We start from the raw sequence: 13,982 nt of genomic DNA, 5'->3' as shown, positions 1-13,982 counted from the left end.
TTAATTGAATTAAGTTGATTGAAAGTAAAATAACTATGTCAGACTACGTGTTCTTCTTAAGTTGAATGAACTCAAAAAAATGATTTATTTTCACCAAACTAAATAATTAAGTTAGATCAATAAATGTACAGCTCAAATACTCTTTTTAGAGTGTAGATAAACAAAAGACCATTCACCGAAATGGGACAAAGTGCTGAAGCCATTAAATAAACCAGATTAATACAGGATTGAAGGGAGTTGCATAGTTTTCTGAAAAATGTTGAACTCCTCTGTTGCTCTTGTGGGCAGAATTCTCTGAAAATATTTCTGCTTTCGGGAAAAAATATAATAGTCGAATAAAAAACATTGAGAACAATGCGCATTTTTAATTGAAGAATTAAAACTTTTTTTAAAAAGAATCTGTCATATCTCAATGGGTTTTTGCAGTCAGGGGCACCATGAATCCCTTATGAGATTATAAATACCAGCAAGGCTTGTCACAATTTAACCCTTGTGCTATCTTAGATGACCCCACCCTTACATTGACGTGTTCTTCCTACCATGACAAAGGTGGATAAAGGTGGAAAGATTTCATTTAATCCATGGACACCAGTGAAGATCACAAATCATTGAAGAAAAAAGGTTCAGCGCACTGTCTAGTGGGTCTAGATGACCCAACGCCCAATGGTAAAGTGCCTAGGATAGCACAAGGGTTAAACCTACCAGACAACATCCACCTTCAGCTAAAATATTTTTTGCTTTAGAAGTCTTGCTAAAGTTGCAACAGGGTGTAATGCAGTAAAACTGTTTCTTTGGGGATCATTTTGCTGAAGGGCAACACTGCTCAAATCCCACTGCATCTCCTGAACTCTAAACCATACAGACTAGAAAAAAAAGGGTTTCTGCTCATGAAAGTTGGACTTCGTAAGCACCTGAAGTGAATTTGCAAGAGTGAGTAATATGGACAGAACAAGGAGCCTTAGTCTGAATTTTAGAGGAAGAGAGTTCTTGAAATGCAATGGGAGAACCAAGGGAAAGAGTTGAAGGTGCGAGTATGAAGAAATTAGACACTGTGAATGGGGATATGTGTCATGAGTTGGTTAAGTGTAGGACTGGCACATGGGAAATCAGCGTTTGATTCCCAGGGGACTCGATGATCTTCACCCAGTGAGGGCAACCCCCTTTGTGCTACTGCCAATTATGTAGCCACAAAGGGACCCGGGTCTGGGTGTCCCTGTGCCGGTCCCCAGCATGTATAAAATACAGGGCTCTGTGAGGAAGGGCAGAAATCTCTGCCAAAACCACCTGTGGCAACCCGTGATGGGACATGCCCAAAGACGAACACATGCATTTCAGATATGTACTTGTATGCTTGTCATACATGCTTATAATGCAGTCAGTCAGTCAGAAATGAAAAGGTGATCCTGATTGGCTGCTTCATCTCCCCCTGTGGCCCACAGCAGTCTTGCACTGCAAGGACCAGAATTGTTCTGGAATTCTTCTTTCTTACTGCCCCTCCCTCCTTTACTCAAAAAAACCACCAAGATCTGCACGCGCCTATACCCGCTGGAAAGGAATTTTGGGAGAAGTGAACCTCAAAAAAATGATGACAAAGTCAAAAAAATTACAGAATCCACTGAAAAAAACAACGTTTAAAAATTCATTTTGGCTGTGGGCCATACTTGGACTTGTCTCCTTTATTTCAAATTAAAAGCCTTCATTAATAAAATATTTGATTTTGCTGACCAGAAGATCTGTCCTCATACTGAGGAGGTTTGGACCAACGATTGTTCGGTTTCTTTTAAGTGGGTGGGAAAATGGCATCTGCACAAAAGAAATAAACCACGAAAACAAAGGTTTCTGTTGCGTTATTTATACAAAGTACTCAAATTATTTAATTTTACAAAATTCCAGTGTTGGGCCAACCGAGCACAACTCAGCAAATGGGGGGTGTTGTATCCTGGCTGATCACATCATTGACACAGACAGAGGGAAATTACATAATACATAACAGTCTCAGATAAATATACAATTAAATCAGCGAGTGTTCAATGCAACAAATAATTTACTTAAAGTTTAGCTCAGTACCACAACCAAAAGGTTAAATAAACAATCCTGATCCCCCCTTTTCCTCTGTCACTGGTGGTTGGGTCCTTCCAATGAGCTTCTGCATAAAAAGCAGCTCCACCCTCATCCACCTCTTTGGACCGGGAAGGGCTCCACTGGTTTTTTGTTTTTTTATTGATGCAGAACAAAGGAAGGGCTCCACTGGTAAGAGACCAGGAAGTCAAACTCTACACGTCACTCAGATGAAATGAATCCAAATGAATCACTGATGAAAACTAGATATAACAGAACACGAAAAGCTAAATGTGCACTGCGTGAAGCTAATCTCACGGTGTTAGGTAAATTCAAATTAAAAAAAATTGTTTGTGTATCATGGCATACTGAAAATCCTCCTGAGAACCAGCCTTTTAATTTATGACTCAATTTTCCCTAGAAAACTTCCCATGATCCCATCCAAACACATGACGTCATTGGAAAGGCCAAACTGAGTCAAAGGACACAATCCAAAAACAAATGTCCTACAGAAGATTAAAAATGAATGGGCTAGTCCCTCAGGAGGATAGAACATGTGAAAATAATGCGGCTGTGGACACAAACATCACAGGGGAACATCACATATGGGTCATGCTAGTACCTTTTGATTGATAATCAAAAAATGGCCCATTCCTTTGTGTTGTACCACATCTAGATCAATATTTGCATGCAGATTCCTCAAGGAACTAACATGGTAACACGTTTTCAGCTGCTTCTACAACAAATCATCTGCCTCCACCAAACGCTCTCCTCTGCATCCTCCTCGCTCACACTGTTGACTCTATAGGAGAAGTGGACCGAGTGACTTTAAGTGGACCTCATAATGTGGAAAATACGTCGGTAAATTATTTTGTTGGTCAAAATAAGCGGTTTTTATACTATTTATACTATACGATTTATACTAAACTGTATTCATCTTACTCTTATTTGTGTTTGTATTATGGACCAGTCACTGCTTCCTGACGACATCTGGTTCCAACATGGTAGTGTCTGTATCGCAAAAAAATGGCAACTGATTTGATGTTTTTTTTTATTATAGACATCACACTCACTCGTTCCAGTTCCCATATACAGTCTATGGTTCACACCAACCATCCTCATGTACATCCATCAACCTCCTCTTTGATTATGGTTTAGATCTTTTCTCTGGTTGCTCCAACCTCATCATCCTTTTACCGACATCATCCCTGTCCTCCGTTGAACGATGCTCACCTAAATCCGGATGTTCTACTGGTATCAACTGGAGACAGCTGATCAGAAAAGCTTTACATAAAAGGTAAGTAACATCTGAATATTCCAAGATTTATTCCGAATATAGCTCAAGTAAAAAAAGGTGCTAAGTTATTCAAATCAGAATCATAATGAGGGCTTAGGGGCCATTTTAGGAAAACTGTGCATAAACTTAAAGTTCTTAAGTGTGTTTACAGAAGAAGTCTTTTCAGGTTTATCAGAGCTGACCTATATTTTCCTCCCCTAGCTTTGCCTTCCTCTTGCACCTTATTTCGTGCCGTCTCTGACAGGCGTAGTTGGGCAGTACATCTCAGATTGGTGTGAAATCGCCGCCTAACAGGCGGGAAATTGGCTCTGTTATTTTTGGAGCCGAGTCACGGGGGACCGTCGGACCATCATCCTCTCTCTAATGAGCAGGTGATGGAGGCGTATCTAGGGAGGTAGGGAGGGGAGATTTGTGTCTCCAATGCTGCACACATGGCAGGTGATCAGATGAGGGGAGAACAGGACGAGTCGAAGCAGGAGGAGCGTTGAATAGACACGACAGCGGATAATATTATACAACAAAACTCAAGAAAGAAAGAAACAAAAGGAAGGATCCGGGTAAAGGGGACTTTGGGTGGGCAACTGTGGCTCAGGGGTGATGCAGTCTGATTCCTGGCTACTACAGTCACATCTTGTTATTGTCTTAATTTCTGGGATAATAAATATCAAACTAATGAAGATGGTGCTTCTTCTCATTCATTATCAGTAATATCAAAGGGAACCTAAACTTATTTCACTAAAATTCAGACCAAATAAGCACTTAGTAAATAACAATATCCCTAACTGACAAAACATTGGTTTTGAATTGTAGCAGTAAAATATTGAAAACTAATAATTTTCTGTACTATCAGGCACACCGGATTATAAGGCGAACCATCAATCAATCGTCTATCTTAGAACTTATGCCACACATAAGGCACACCGGCAAAGGCCCATTAAGTGAGACAAGAGTCAGAGATAATTCCATCAGTCAGACTTTATTAACTGCATTCACAGTAACTCTAGAACTTGTTTGTGACACGGCCACAAACGCCCAGCTGGCCTCTGGCTCTAAAATGTACGGCTGGATAGCTCCAATATGCCCGCCATTTTTGTCACACCATAATGTTAAGTTGGGGTTGGGAGGGGCTATAAGACAGTGGGAGCAGGCTTGTGAATTCTTTATCTGTTAAATAAACACAATTTGTAAAAAAATATATATATATATATCATGTATATTGTATGTGTATGTAAATATGTATATATATATGTATACATATATATGTATGTGTATGTATATATGTGTGTATACATAATTATACAATTTGTATAATTCACAGTTGAGCCACTAAAGACAGTTTCTCTATTTTTTCATGTTCTTTCTCCAGGATGTGCCTTCTCCTCCATAAGAACGAAGAGTTCTTGGAGAGATGAAGCTGCTCTGCTGATACAGCTGGACTTGACCAGAGGACAGCGTGTTCATGCTCAGATTATAGAAGTCTGTAGGGGGTGGTGGTGAGGGGGGTGGAAGTTGAGGATGAGCAGCCAAGTGTCAGACCAAACCTCACCTCAAGGAAGCATAAAATCAGCTGCAATAGAGAATCGGTTGCAACAGAATTCATTTTGATGAATTCTGTAGCTTTAGTGCGACTACACGACACACACACAGTATGGAGGCTCAGCAGTTTGATTTTATTTTTTTACTTCCCCCCAATCTGGGGAGAAACTCTTCAGAAAGATGGAAAGACGCGCTCACGACGGCATTCGAGCCCGCTGGAAGGCGTCACACACCACATTCATCACACTTCATAAATCCAGGCATTACTGCACTGACAACACAAACAGCCTAGAAAGTCTGCACTGCAGTGGCTGAACACTGCCCCCTCCTGTCCAACAAAATATAGCTCTGCACTTTCCTTTTCTTTTTTTGTCACACTAGCAGCTTTGTAGTTTTAAAAACAGAATACCAATAAAAATAGAAAAATCCCTTTGTTTTCTTTTTTTCTGACTTCATCAAGTTGCTGGTGCAGCACCTACGGCCTCAGTTTGGCTCGCTCTTGTGGCGCGCCAGGGCGGCCGGCAGCGTCGTCCCACAGGGCCCCTGGAAGTGGAACCTGAGACAGAAGTGGAGACTGAGAAAAGGCTGCAGGGGGAAGCCGCAGACGAGCAAAAATAACGCAAAAAATGACACGTGCTTAAAGTGTGTGGTGGCCGGCGTGTTCTCCATGTTGAATTCAGCAACGGGGACGCCTCTGGCTGCCACCTGGGGGGCAAACATGGCCGCCGGGTACACCACAGATGAGGTGCCGACCTGCAGAGAAACACGTGAGTAACTGACAGCTCCACCAGTAACACTCCCATGAAAACTGTTTTGGGTGTTTTTAAGCATGTTTTTGAAAAATTCTGTCGCAGCAAACACGCCACGATCTCCCTGCTCTGCTTCGCAATGGGAAGGGGAAAAGGAGGCGGGGTTGTTCCACGCCAACAGTCTGTCCTACAACTTTGAGAAAAGGTCTGTAAGTTTTCAACATTTTATGGTGAGAATAACTCATCTATTGTCATTTATTTTTTTAAAGTGGCTACTTGTATTGAAAGAATGCTAAATGTGTTGATAATGAATTCTTTATAATACAGTTACACCATGTTAAAATGTGTGTATTACCTGTAAATTTGAGACAGTGGGTAAATAAGGCAATTAATTTTTTATTCCCTGAACAAGCGTAACAATATTTTTGCATCCTAAGCTAGCATTGTAGACAAAAACTTACCAAATCACCCAACGGATCAATAATAATTTTTATTGTAGATTTTGTCAAAAGGTTTAAAAAGCACAATAAGTCAAAAAATAAAATACATTTTCAGTCAATTTTCTGATGTAGCGAGCTTTACGGGGTTAAAAGACCACCGTGTACACTTTCAAAAGGACTCCAAAGATGTTTAGAGTATTTTTTCAGATTTATTTATACTTTTCTTACTAACACACACTTTTAATGTAACATTAGAAAGAAATAAGCATCTTTAGGAACAAACAGATTCCATCTTCCTGCTTTCACCAGAAAGCCTGACTTAAGCAGAGAATGTGAAGCAAAAACAGAACAGATGAGTCAGAAAAAAATCTAACAGAAGCATTAAAAAACAGGAGAAGAATCGGGGGAGACGAGAAATGGCAAAAATCCATCAGAATATAACTTTTACCTCATAGTAGTACAGTAGTACACCATTTATTTTCAACAATTCTGAGAAATTAATGTCAAAATATATATATATATATATATATATATATATATATATATATATATATATATATATATATATATATATATATATATATATATATATATATATATATAGGTTATTTTTCCAAAAAAGTGAACAAAACCTCAACATATTTTGCTGTAAAGGAGCCAAATGCCTGTCTGATTGATATTCAGAGCGTGTGTGGTTGCTATGGCAATATTTTAAATTTATTTATTTATTTATTTTTTAAGGATTCCTAAAGTGGTGTAGGAGGCAAAAGATTACTTCAGAGCCCTTTTCCTTAAAATTAGAAATCAGAAAGTATAGATCAAATTTGATTCAATAGAACTAACAAATAATAGAGAAATATATTTTTAGAAAAATGTTTGATCTCTAATCTGGTCTACACTACTTAGTAACTTAAGTTAAGGGGAATAACCTTGAACACGTGATTTCATTAAAGGAATGTTTTGTCAAAGTAGTCAATCCAGGAAATAATTTACTTCCTGGTAACCTACAATGGAAAAGAAGAACATGATCTGGGACGATTAAACTGCTCAGAGCAACACTGTATTCACACACAAGAGAAGTGAACTTTGAATTTATATTTTGTACAAAATAATCAGAAGAAATGGCCAAAACAGTCAGAAAGCTCCAACAAAAAGTTAATTTTTGACTAAACTGCAAAGCTTTTATAATCGATAATTCAGTGTGTGTCTGTTTCGCATCAATTGATAATGAATAGTACAGAAAAACTAAAGGGAACCCACCACAAGACAGAGATCGCAACTGTCCAACACTTCATGTGAGCGGGAAAGGACGTCTGCGTCCAGAGATTCTCCAAACCACACCACCGCCGGTCTCAGGAGGCCACCACAGCCGGCCCGCTCGCACCTGAAACGCAAAGAAACGGCGTCTCGGCAGATGAAAAAAGCAGAGCGGTGGGAAAAGCAGAGCGGTGAGAAAAGCAGAGCGGCTTACCGCGGCAGCTGCTCCACGGGGATCTGGGCGTCGTGCGTGTTTGGGTCTGGAGCTCTGAGAAGACAGCCAGATGTTACATCGATTCTACTCGAATGCTGCTGGTGTTCCTTCAAAGATGAAGCTCAAATGCAAAATATGGCTCCAGAAACTGATAAAGCAAGACTAATAAAAGTTCATATTTTCTTAAAATGTATTTAAAAAAACTCTGATATCTTGGAGGAGGAGCCAGACATTAAGCTACGTTCACACCAAATATTGTCAAGTGACCACTTCTATGTAAATAGAAGTTATTGTTGATGTGTAACAACACAAGTTTTTACAACCATTTTCAGGCTCTACGTGCAAAACACGCAGCCATTGAACGTGCCTGAAAGGTTAAACCAGGTTCAACTTTGACCAAATATTTTCTTCTTCTGTTTCCTTTGACAACTTCTTTTTTTTTTTTCCCCCCACCATTGTCAGGAAAGCTTACCTGGAGCTGATCTTCTTTTTAAAATATTTTTTTATTTTAATAATTTTTTTTAAAGAATTACAAGTTTCGCAAAGGTCCTTGGGCTGAGAGCTCTCTGTTTACACTCCCTCCCACTAGCTTACAGCCCCTCAAACCCCCAAAATGACTGGATACAAAAATGGGGAGCAATATCATGCTGTCAATTTTTTAAATTAATTTACTATGTATAAAAAATGCTATTTAAATTAAGATTTATTTAAATTTTGAAATTGCAATTTTTTTTTCTGCCAAAACTAACAAACAGTGAAGGAGGGTTTCTTCTTTGTACAAGGCCTGGTAAGGCCTGGAAAATTCTTTAGCTGTTAAATAAACACAATTTTTAAACTCAAAAATAAAAAAAAGTATTAAAATATATTTCAAAAACTAATTATTGGAAAGTGTAAAAACATACTTTTTTTATGTATTACAGCACTTAACAGTGCAAAAGAGAAAAAAAAACATTGTAAAAAAACTGACTGGAAATTTTAATGCCAAGCATAAAAATTGAAAAGTGATGCTTGTAGATTGTTTTTTTAGTAACTTCTTTATTATTTTCTGCTTATTTGTCAGGCCTCGCTCATCTGTTTCAAATGTTGCATTAACTGACAGAGATGCTTTCAGTGTGACATTTGATTTTTGCTGGATCAGATTGCGTTGAGCTGGTTGACATTTGACTGCCTGAACCAGTCATTTTTCTCTGGCATTTTGGCGCCTTAATGCCTGCGATCCATGTTTCTCACAAACAAACTATATTCAAAATATTTGGTCACAAAGGGAGGCTCTCACCCTTTGTCCTTCAGGGCGGGGCAAATGGGGCTCTTGTGGTTGGCCTCCTCGTGACCGCAGCTCAAGCAGCGGGTTTTAAACAAGCTGCCTGTGTGCAAAATGTAACTGAATTTCAGAACTTTATCGCATTCACCTCGAAATAACGACACAGGAAGTCCTCACTCACCGTGGATTTCCAGGATGTTTTTGGAGCCGGCACGGCGGTGGAGTTCGTCGATGTTCTGGGTGATCACCGTTACTTTCCGGCCCTGTTTGCCCAGCCGCTCCTCGCACTCGGCGATGGCCTTGTGAGCGGCGTTGGGATCTTTGGTGAGCATGACCTCACGGCGATAATGGTAGAACTCCCAAACACGGGATGGATTTCCAGAAAAGGCCTCGGGGGTGGCCAGGTCCTGATGCAGGAGGAAAGAAATGGTAAATGGCGTATACTTGTACAGCGCTTTTCTACCTTCCTCAAAGGCCCAAAGCCAAAAGCACACAAAGATATCCAAATAAAGTTTTCAAACTTATTATGGGATGACCACAGGCTCGGTGGCAATTTTGTGGCAAAGTGAGAAATATGTCGATTTTTGCATTTTCCCCCAATATGAGAAAAATAACAGTGTACCTACCAAACTTTCACACACAACCACCACACAATTTCCACTGACGTTTGACTTCAAAGAGAGGCTGCCATCTTATTTTTATTTTATTTTTTAAAGGCACCTTTAGTACCTTCTACAAATTTAAACTCCTCCTGGAGATTTCGCTGTCACCCCCTAACTCCTCGAGCATCATTGGGAAGCTACTGTGGAAAAAAAATGTTGACATTGGGATAAGAAGTTGAACTGAGAGCTCACAAATGTGGCGATCTTTTCTTGCTCGCACATTTAAGTATTGTGAACATTCGTTATATAAAGCCCTGGCTCAAGCTGATCGAATCCGATATTTCATACAATATGAACCTACTAAGAATGTGGCTGTGGTTCACCTCCGTTGTTTCCAAGGAAATCCAAAAGTCTTTTAAAAGTTACACAGACCTGAAGGTGATGGGAGGCAACAAGGGTGAGATGTGAGGGCGGGTAGCGCCTGCACGCCATAAAAAGCTGCTTGCAACTTTACTTTTTCTTATTTTTGAGGTCTTTTGACTCTAAAGTTACAAATTCATCTAAATGTCTAACATTTCAGAAAAAAGCCTGTCAGCCAACATGTCAGAGGGAGGATTATATACACCAACCTTTATTTTGGAGTGTGTTGTTTATATATATATATTTTCAAACAATGACTAAAACTGGGTACAGAGAGAAAGTTTCCCCCAAGATTAACGTCTAGTAAGCTAAGTTTTTGATTATGTGCATTAATAAAATTGTTTCTCCCTTTTTGTTGGTGATGTAATACACATTCGGATGCTTCTTTTGCCCTCAGAAGGCAGATGAGCATCAAGGAATGACGTCTCATGCCTGATTTAGTCTCTATTGTTGTAGTTCTGACCTCAGGTATTGGTACCCACCTGTGCCTGCCACTTCCTCCAAAAGCCTCCAGCACCTCTGAAAGTGGGGACTCCGCTCTCGGCACTCACCCCAGCTCCGGTGAGGATGGCAATGTTTTCAGCTTTGGCAAAAAAGTCCCTGAATGCCGCCAGGTCTACAGAAAAACGCACCCGGACAGTTAGCACGCCCCCCGCCCCCACACAGCCCGGGTTTCTATGTCAGGACGCTGCAACGGAATACCAGAGCTGGGTTTGGCCATCTCTCTGCTTCCAGCCAGTCTTCTTATGCGGGCCTGAGTGCAAGCGTTTACCACGGCTCTGCAGGTGAACTGCCGCAGAATCATCAGCGTCTAAAAATTTGAGAAGAAAGGGGAAAAAAAACCCACAGTGACTTAAAACCGAAATTTAAACTAAATGTCTCCCAACATATATTTCAATGCAAACATTTTGACTTTTCTCTAAGGCTCCCATCTAAGGCCTTGATATTAAAAAAGAAAAAAAGCTCTTACATTTCCTCTAAAAAACAGTTGAGGCTTGTATATATAACTATTATAGAAAAGAATTTATAAGAATTACTACAAAAAAATTTGAACAATTTTTTAATTCAAACATGGTTGCTAGGCAAAATTTCCCATGACAGTCCATTAAAAACTGTCCAAATCCCAAGTTCTTCAGCAGAATGAGTGAACGGGTTCGTGGCGCAGACGCCATCTTTGTTCTAAGACACAATTTTTTTTTCATTTTTTAATAAGGCTTATAATGATTAAGGCTGTCCTACAAAGAGCAGGTCATCCGTGGACAGGAAGTTGGTTTCTGAGTACAAAATAAAACACCGAGTCAAGTTTCAAAATAAATCAACCTTATTTAAGGCGACTTCGTAGCTTTCTCAATACAGGTCTGTTATAGCTGCTTCTGGCATCTCCCCTTTGCAATGGTTTAGTGTATTGTCTAACATTTAAAAAAAAAAAAAAGGTTAGGTTCCAGTTGGTGAAAGGAGTCTTGAAGTTGAGCCACAGCAACTGGACTTAAAATCTTCTTCCTTGAAACGTTTCATCCAAATACCTGGTGAGTGGTTCACCCATTTTCGGTCAAATCTAGTTGTTTAAACCCAGTTGAGCAGCAATAAGAGTAAGAGTCTTTATGAATCTGTTCATGTTTATTGTAATATTTTCTGTCAGAACTGCCTTCTTTAAACTCTGTATCATTCAGTTTCACAATCTTTTGGATTAAAATCTTGCCAATCACACCAGGATAAGATGCAAAAGAGAGTTTAGCTGGCTGTGAATTCCCATATAGAATAAGAGTCACATTGGATACAGCTGTCAGGACCTGGAGGTGTAGGAGCCAAAATGCAGGAAACTGAGTTTGGTGGTAGAAACACAAAGATTTAATAAATAAACTTAAACAGGACAAAAACCATGGAGAAACAAAATGGGGATAAAGCAGATGATCTGATGATGTAGAACTTAAAAGCAGACACGTCTACTCACTGAAGACAATGAACAGAAATGAAGACATCTGTGGAGGATTGATATGATCCTGGAGTGACTGACAGAGGACAGAACATGTCTAAAAACACCACTGAAACACTGAACTAAACTGCAGAATCCTCACAGCAACACTATAATAATAAACAGAAGAGATGAGTCAGAAAAAAATCTAACAAAAGCATTAAAAAACAGGAGAAGAATCGGGGAGGATCAAACTTGACACGTTGATTATGCCTGCAGCACATTGTGTGTCAATATAAAAAGCCTCCAATGATTTATTGTTTTGTCTGCACGTCTATGATGAAGTTAACAACTCATGTTGACAATAATCTGACGTAAAAATGACAATTGTATCACTTTCTGCTATACATGTCTCATAGCTGAGTATTTATCTATTAATTTTACTTAATTTCCATACTTTATAAATTACGGTAAAAGAAAAAAAAAAGTGTGTTGTTGCTCTTTTTCCGACGTTGAGCGCCTGCCCCTACGATCCCGTGCACGTCCCTGGTCGTAGACGTGGAAAAAAAGCTAAATCTGTCAGCACTTTGTGCCAACAATAATCCTAAAGGGTGCACTTTTGTGCGTTTTTGTTTGTTAAAATAGTTCAAACGTTTATGTCCAAGAACTGACGCGGCAGCACACTCCAATGCTAAAGGTTAAGCTAAAGCTAACTAGCTAGCGCAGCTAACGTGGTGCTGATTGGAGTCCTATGAGCGTGAAGGAGGAGCTCTTACCTCTAGAGATAAGAAGACGTCTCTCCTGGGAAATGAGAGTTCAACAGGCAAAGACTTCAGGTTGGATAAAAACTAGGCTGTCAATCAGAAACTCAATAGTTTTCTCCTCATTCAGAGCAGGGGTGTGTTGTGTTGGATCAGCTGGAGTAACGACAGCCAATCACAGCGAAGAGCAAGGTAAACAACAAAAATGGGCTTTCGATCATACCATTTTAGAACCAGCAGGGGGAGCTTTTGCACTGCTGCACACTAAACCAGCATAACCCCGAATGCAGGGGTCACAAACAACCCCCGGCAATAAAAGTATCTACAATGGCCAAACAACCAACTGAACTATGATTGGATGAATATACAGAAAAGCTATAGTTAAAAAAGACTCAAAAACACAAAAGTGATTGTTTAAAAAAGCATTTTAGGTCACAATAAACATTTGTTTACACAGTTTTTCCATGATTTTTGGGGTAAACATACCCATTACAACCCGAAAAAAAATCCTGTTTTTTTTTTTCCCTAGGAATTTTGATCCATCTTCCTAACTCATCATTAGGAAGCAACTTGGAAAAAAATGTTGAATTAGAGATTGTATTTTGAATGGTGTTAGCATGGCGTGCTAGCAAAAGTGTTGTTTCCTTTTTGCTTTTACATTTTTTGCCGGTATATTGTGAAAAATGTAATACACAAATTGTTGGTCCAAGCTGAACCAAACAATATAATATGACTATTTTAGGCTGCACGGTGGCCCATGGTTTAAGTCCGGCTGGGGGACCTGAAACAGAACATCAATGGGGGACTTTTCTGTGTGGAGTTTGCATGTTCTCCCTGTGAACGCGTGGGTTTTCTCCGGGGACTCTGGCTTCCTCCCACCGTCCAAAAACATGCTTAAAGTTAACTATTTACTCTAAATTGTCCATAGGTTTGTGCATGGGTGTGTGATTGTGGCCCTGACATACTGGCAACCTGTCCAGGGTGTCCCCTGCCTTCGGCCGCAAGTGGCCAGGATATGCTCCGGCACCCCCGTGACCCCAAAAAAGACAAAAACGGATTAGAAAATGAATGAATGACTATTTTAAGAATGTAGGCGTAGTTGACAAAAACCTCCGTTGCCAAGGAAATCCGAATATTTACTTTTACCAATTCTTCTAAAAATGGCATTGACGTGTTTGTACCCTTCAGGCAACCGAAAAATAAAATGGTTGCTATGGAGATAAAACCAACAGAAAAGCTGTCATTTTAAACAGTATTTTTTAAAATGAATTTGTCACTTGCACCTTTGACTAGGGCAACAGAGACATTGGAGTGTCAGGCGCCTGAAGTGGCAGGTAGAAAAGGGGCAATCAGAGGTGCAGCGAGAGCAGATAGCACTGCCTGTGGCTTGGTGTTTTTTTTTTTTTTTTTTCATCATTTAATTTCAATAAAATTTTAGATTGAGTTATAGATTTGATATAATATAAAGTCAAAGT

At 39.6% G+C, this 13,982-nt stretch overlaps 1 protein-coding gene and 1 long non-coding RNA gene across 3 annotated transcripts; one reads left to right on the top strand and one right to left on the bottom strand.

Annotated features, from left to right (window-relative positions):
• Positions 1 to 1,855: 1,855 nt before the first annotated feature.
• On the top strand, positions 1,856 to 4,900 carry LOC105353968. The gene is made up of 3 exons (XR_908672.3): positions 1,856 to 2,250; positions 3,217 to 3,355; positions 4,722 to 4,900. It is a non-coding gene; the product is annotated as an uncharacterized LOC105353968 (long non-coding RNA).
• A 106-nt stretch (positions 4,901 to 5,006) lies between these two features.
• On the bottom strand, positions 5,007 to 12,730 carry sirt5 (sirtuin 5). 2 transcript variants are annotated; one of them, XM_004068127.2, is made up of 9 exons: positions 12,523 to 12,730; positions 10,537 to 10,645; positions 10,317 to 10,450; positions 8,994 to 9,219; positions 8,828 to 8,915; positions 7,552 to 7,605; positions 7,341 to 7,464; positions 5,529 to 5,644; positions 5,007 to 5,447 (listed from the first exon to the last, which is right to left on the bottom strand). In XM_004068127.2, the coding sequence occupies exons 2-9, from the start codon at positions 10,637 to 10,639 to the stop codon at positions 5,375 to 5,377; spliced, it is 918 nt and encodes a 305-aa protein (XP_004068175.1). In that variant the 5' UTR covers positions 10,640 to 10,645; positions 12,523 to 12,730; the 3' UTR covers positions 5,007 to 5,374. The 2 variants fall into 2 exon arrangements, with proteins under 2 accessions (XP_004068175.1, XP_020558208.1); XM_020702549.2 differs by lacking the exon at positions 12,523 to 12,730 and adding an exon at positions 11,786 to 12,199.
• Positions 12,731 to 13,982: the final 1,252 nt, after the last annotated feature.

The sequence above is a fragment of the Oryzias latipes genome, chromosome 4, assembly GCF_002234675.1.
Source record: "Oryzias latipes chromosome 4, ASM223467v1".
Lineage (NCBI taxonomy): Eukaryota > Metazoa > Chordata > Actinopteri > Beloniformes > Adrianichthyidae > Oryzias > Oryzias latipes.
The sequence above is the reverse complement of the archived record's forward strand: the minus strand, read 5'-3'. Positions and strand labels throughout refer to the sequence as shown.

Bases quoted from the DNA above. Each gene is read 5' to 3' on its own strand.
- sirt5 (XM_004068127.2), bottom strand. From the start codon at position 10,639: ATGATTCTGCGGCAGTTCACCTGCAGAGCCGTGGTAAACGCTTGCACT. The intron at 10,451-10,536 runs GTATTCCGTTGC...GTTTTTCTGTAG, and splicing joins GATGGCCAAACCCAGCTCTG to ACCTGGCGGCATTCAGGGAC. The intron at 5,645-7,340 runs GTGGGTTCCCTT...GTTTCTCTGCAG, and splicing joins GTTGCGATCTCTGTCTTGTG to GTCGGCACCTCATCTGTGGT.